This window comes from Octopus bimaculoides, chromosome 21 (genome assembly GCF_046866305.1).
Source record: "Octopus bimaculoides isolate indiv1 chromosome 21, ASM4686630v1, whole genome shotgun sequence".
NCBI classification, from domain to species: Eukaryota; Metazoa; Mollusca; class Cephalopoda; order Octopoda; family Octopodidae; genus Octopus; species Octopus bimaculoides.
Window position 1 is genome coordinate 3,156,047 of NC_142948.1, and position 5,811 is coordinate 3,161,857.

At 34.1% G+C, this 5,811-nt stretch overlaps 1 protein-coding gene across 18 annotated transcripts in view; it reads left to right on the plus strand.

Moving 5' to 3' along the window:
• LOC106884127 (divergent protein kinase domain 1A) overlaps positions 1-5,005 on the plus strand; it is a 67,390-nt gene extending 62,385 nt beyond the window's left edge. For all 18 annotated transcript variants that reach the window (XM_089339328.1, XM_089339333.1, XM_089339329.1 and 15 more), the window contains one exon: positions 311-5,005. In XM_089339328.1, the coding sequence (XP_089195454.1) occupies positions 311-1,018 (708 nt within the window). In that variant the 3' untranslated portion in view covers positions 1,019-5,005. The remainder of the gene's footprint in view (positions 1-310) is intronic.
• The last annotated feature ends 806 nt before the right edge of the window (positions 5,006-5,811 follow it).

Genomic DNA, 5,811 nt, shown 5'->3' on the forward strand with positions numbered 1-5,811 from the left:
TCCCTGCTTTACAGGAAAAAAAATCTCTGAATTATAAATAGCAAAGTTTTTTTTTGTGAAGCAAACCTTTTAATATAACAGCCATGTTTGCCCCCTTTGAACAAAGAAAGAAAAAAAATTTTGCTGTTTGCCAAAAATTGAATTCGAAATATGAAATCAAATGGTTTTCTTGATCTATTTTCTATTTAATTCCTGTTTTAGAAAATATTGGCAAAAAAAAAGTTTTGACTTTATATAACTTCTTTTCTTTCCTTTCTCTTCTTTTTCACCTTGGAAATTCATTTTACCATTGTTTTTCCTACCTTTTCAGTTGACCTATGGTGAAGCACGATCTCTATGGAGTCTCTTACAGCACCGGGAATTTCTCCTATTGCTGCTTTTCCAAGACAACGACACATTCCCTCGTATCAATGGCACCTGTGGAAGTATCTATGCCATGGAACATGTCGCAAACAACAAACTATTCAATATGAAATCCAACAGCTGGCTCAGTATTTTTCTTTCAGATGCTTATCATTGGCAATTTCCAATTTGGAAGAGACGAGCCAAAATGTCTATTGGGATGATCGAATTCATGATGGACATTTTTGAGAAGAATGGCGTCAATTATTACATGTGCAATATATTACCAACATCTTTTGGCTACACCGCAAGATATGACATCAAAATTATTGATGTCTTGTCAGTGGTTTCCAAATACCATTTGAAAACAGAAATGTCTAATCGATCTTGTTATACAGACGATGACTGTACCTTCTCTCACAACTGTAAAACTCAATGCAACCAAGAACTTAGAAAATGCTCTTCGGACCTTGTTGTACCCAACTTAAAAATCCTATGTGATCTCCTTATGGACTACTTAATGTATGGTGCACCGAATCATGTTACTGTAGATTTAGAACGGTTATTACACCAGTGCCAATCCCTTGATAATCGACAATTCAGTGCTGAGATGGACCATGCTGTCTTGTTGAATGACCTCCAGTTATTTATTTGGTCCCAAATAAAATATGGATGATTCATTTTTTTTTTTTTTCCCAGGGGATTGGGTAGCTTGCATTCTGTTGTGATATAAAGACAATGGTTATGGATTGCATAACTATACACCCTATTTTAAAAATATTGAAGAGGTGGGCAATGAAAAAGACAAAAACCAACATCCCTCAGGGAGCAAGAATTATTTTGGTCCAATGTATTGCACCTTAATATACACACTACATGTACATGTGCAAAACATGCATATATCTGCTACATGTATACATTCACTACATGAACCATTTGTAGTTATTATTTATATAAGATTGTGAGTTCAAGAATTAAAATTGGTTTTAGCAATCTTAATGAAATGGTGTAACATTTGGTTATTGTTATAATAACCCACTTCCTGTTGTCTCACACACACACCTCTGTACACTCACACATACATTGGTATGTATAGACATACATACACATATAAACATATACACATGCATGTACACACACACACACACACACACACACACACATGTGTATAGTATTTATAATTGGGTTTCAAAAGTGAAGAGGTGGTTATAGAGTGATGTCTGGGTTCTACACTGTATTATTGTTTCGGGTTTCTTTGTGGGTTTTGCGGTTTATTTATGCAGGATACATTACATGCCTTTTGATTTTAGTTTATTGAAAGAAATCTGGTCCCATTTTTAATGAGGTTGTTTCCATTGAAGAAGATGTGTAACTTATGAAAAGGGAAAGATGCAAAAAAACAATATCTGCTATAAAGAATGTGTAAATTTGCAGACCTGCCCAACCTGTTCCAATTTGGGGTTTCATAAAGAAGGAAAATCAAATTAAAAGATGAGAAAGAAAAGAATAGGTGTGAAACAATGTGGGAAGTATTTTATTTATGCAGTAATTTCATATTTAAATACTTATGGTATTTTGTTAAAATTCAATTCGAAGCAGTAACTTATATGGTGAGAAAGAGAGAGAGAGAGAGAGAGAGAGGTGAGGTTGTTTAATATCTGTTGTGGATGTACCAGTAATTTAATACAGAAAATCAGCCCCAATTAGCATTGTACTGAATCCATATGCCCACCCCAACCCGTGCTTTGTATTTAAAGAAAAAAAAAAGAAGCATATTCTGGATTAAAAGGAAAAAGAAGTGGAATGGAAAACAAATCCCTTTTCTTAGCTGATTCTATTATTTATTTCTCCTGGCTATTTTATGTTCTGACTACAAATGCTGCCGTGGTGGACTTGCTTTTTCATTCTTTTGGAGTTGGTAATCATAAAGTAGCATTTTAGCATTGAGTTTGCTCTAACCAACTTCACACTCCCTCTAAAGTTGCTGGCCTGGTGCAACAACCCGGCAGAATTGTTAGCGTGTCAGACAAAATGCTTTGCAGTATTTCTTCTGACTCTATACATTCTTGAGTTCAGATTCCACTGAGTTTGACATTTTCCAACCTTTTGGGGGTTGTTAAAATCATTATCACTCGAGTACTGAGGTCAGTGTAATCACCTTCCTTCTTTCCTCAAAAAATGTTCCTCACAATAACTTTGATGAAAAAAATAAAGTATTGTTTATAATAAAATCTTGAATATGTGCTTATAATGTCTAATGAGACCACAGGCCCCGTGACTCGGATTCTTATAGTCTTTTCTTTGTCAAAGTGGAGCTGTTAAATATTTTATATTTATAGAAGTAATAATCTACTGGCTGGTTTAGGACGACGAGTCCCTACCACCACCACGTCATTGGGTGTCTATAGGGCTTTCCTATAAGGTGTTATCCACCCCTGATTGGAACTCTCCCGTATGACATGTACGCATGCTCAGTGACTTGTTTTAACAGTTGCAATCAGCTGAATGCACATTGCCAGTGACATTTGACATAATTACCCACACTCTGTGGTCAGGATTCTGTTTTTGGTTTGATGTCGGTATCGAAGGGATTACCAGACACCGGACAATACAGTGAGAGCAGCTTTCACTCACATCGTGGTATTCGATGCTGTGTACGTGTCTGTCGTGGTAAAATATGCCACTCCTTAACTGTTGCTTTACTTTCATCCGTAGCACGAGGTAATTATGTCATTATCTGTGAAATTCGGCAACTTACAAAGATCTTTAGATCAGGCAATACTTCACCGAGAGGAGATATAAGCTTCTGCTTATTCCTGTCTGAAGTATCGTCCGATACTTCAGACTTATCGTCCGATGAATTTACTTTGTTAACATTCTTCATCGACAGAATTTTTATTCCTTTCAACCTTTCAGTCAAGTCCGCCTTTCTTCCAGTAACATACTGTCCATATAATCTTAAATATTTCTTTAACTCAGGCACAGTAAGTACTTCGATAGCTGAATCATCAAGCTGCTTTATATCCATGATAAGACGTAAAACAATAACAATGACGTGGGTAGCCTCCGGAAGTTTAATTATCTACATGGAGCGCCGCCTAGCCAAGGGAGATAACCTACTTATAGGAAAGCCCTATAGCAGTCTTTTCTCATCTCTTTTTTTCAAGCATTCACACTAGTTAGGTCTCCAGTGTAAGGAATAACTGTATATTTGGTTGTGATGCTTTCTTCCTGCTACAGTAGTCTTTCGCTAGCGATTTCTCACCTCCTCTTCCACTAATCTCCATGCGACAATCTGGTGCAAACGTTTTGGTTCAGCTGTTTCTGTGATGGACGGTTTGGTGTTGAAAGCAGAAAGATAGATGCACGAGAAATATTAAAATGCATTAAAATAGAAAATTAAACAGAGTTCAAAGTTATCTCCCTTCGCTACACTGTATAAGTGACAGAACTGACAGAGCTTTAGACTAAACGTCTCGCACTATTTAGTCAAGTTATTTACATCATGAGTTCAAATCCCACCGATGTCAGCTTTACCTTTTATCTTTTCAGACTTGATAAAATAAACTACTAGTCTACCAACTAAGTACTAGGATCGTTTTAATCGATCAAACTCCTTCTCTTCAAAATTACTGCACCTTATGTCTAAATTAGAAACCTTTATTTACAATAAAAGAAAATAATTAGTAATACAAGTTATCTTATAAAAATATAATTTGTATATATTTTTTGAATCCCTGTAGTTATTCATATCCAATTAGTCAAAAAAATCCACAGTTAATTTTTATGTAGAATAAAAATCAAAATTTTCTCAGCACCAAATTGTTCTACCACAAAATCACTGGTACCAAAAACATCCCTGACCTGTCTTACAGGTCCTGGAAAAGAGTGTTGTTCTTCCTATGATTAAACCATATCTATTATTATTATTATTATTTAAAACAAATTTAAAAATTTTTAATTATGGCAAAAAACAGTTAATTTTTTATTCTTTTTTCCCCCCATTTTTCTTTTTCTTTCTCTTGAATTTTATTTAAAAATTACATAAATTTATTGAATTTTTTTTGTTCTTGAATACCTTGAGTTCTTATTTATATAAAAAAAGAACAAAAAAACCCCCAAAACAAAACAAAAAATTGCATAGACGTTTTCATTGGCTGCAATGGTAGAGCAGTTGAAAAAAAAATGTCCCTTGACAATTGGACATTCATTCATTTTGAGTTCAAAACTTGCCGAGGTTGACGTTACCTTTTATCCTTCCTGGAAGATTATCAGATAAATTAAGCACCAGTGATATACTAGGAGTGGTTGATATAATCAACCAACCATGTTACTAACTCTCCTTCCTCCGGCCGTGCTAAAATTTGTGGCTTTGTGTATCTAATTTAGAAATGAATTAATTAAATGTTTTTTTAAAATCTTCAATGGATTTTGCACTGTTTCTGTGAGATATTCTAAAAAAAGTGAAAAAAAAAGGACCTTTTTTTTAAAAAAAAACCTGTCTTTGTTCTTATTTATCCTTGTAATTTATTAATTTGGCAAAAAAGTTAATGATCTTTGATTGTTTATAGATCCAAAAACAATGTGAAAAACCCCATAAAATGACAAATTAATTGTCAAACCTTAATTATTTACATGAGAATAAATTGTTTGTGTCAATGTTTGTAATGGTTATTTTTGCTTGAAATGTATCTTCATTTTACCCCTTCTCCTCCTCTTCCTCCTTTTACATCTGTGAAGGTGCCTGGTTCAGTGGTTAGAGTGTTCAGCTCATGATCCTAAGAATTTAGTAAAATAACTTTGTCTTTTATTAAGCTGGTGTTTGGAGCATAAATTAAAATGACATTTTGATGGAAGATTTTGATTTAGATAATTTTAGACGAAGGGGTTAATTAATATCAAAGTATCTGGAACAGTCTCAGCTGAGTTTGTATCAAAACCGGTTAAATTAAACATATTTTGGCGAGTTTGAGATAGGGATATACTAATTAAAACGAGCTCCAGAGGCCACAAACACAGTAACCGAAGAATAATACAGAAACTTTTACCTGACAATTACTTCAAGTGAAACTTCACAAAAAGTTCCAGTTAAAAATACAGGTACAACATCGATTATCTGAAACGTTTGGTTGCAAAAACTTTGCAGATAACTGATTTTCCTGAACCAGGAATGGCCACCTTGGTCAACACATTCTAAATGAAACAAATATTAAATTTAATTAATTAAATGAAGTACAGGGGCCTGTACATTAGTATAAATGATACAAGTTTATTAATACTGTACTGTGCAAAGTACCATTAGACTAGTCTTGCAACCAGAAGAATTTGAAGTTCCTGCTCATGAACTAGTGCAGATTATAAGAGGTTCTGGATATCAGTGTTTGGAAAGTGAATGTTGTACCTGTATCTGAAACTCAAACACAAAACAGTAATAGATGATTAGAAAAAAATGGTGTTATGGGCAACAAA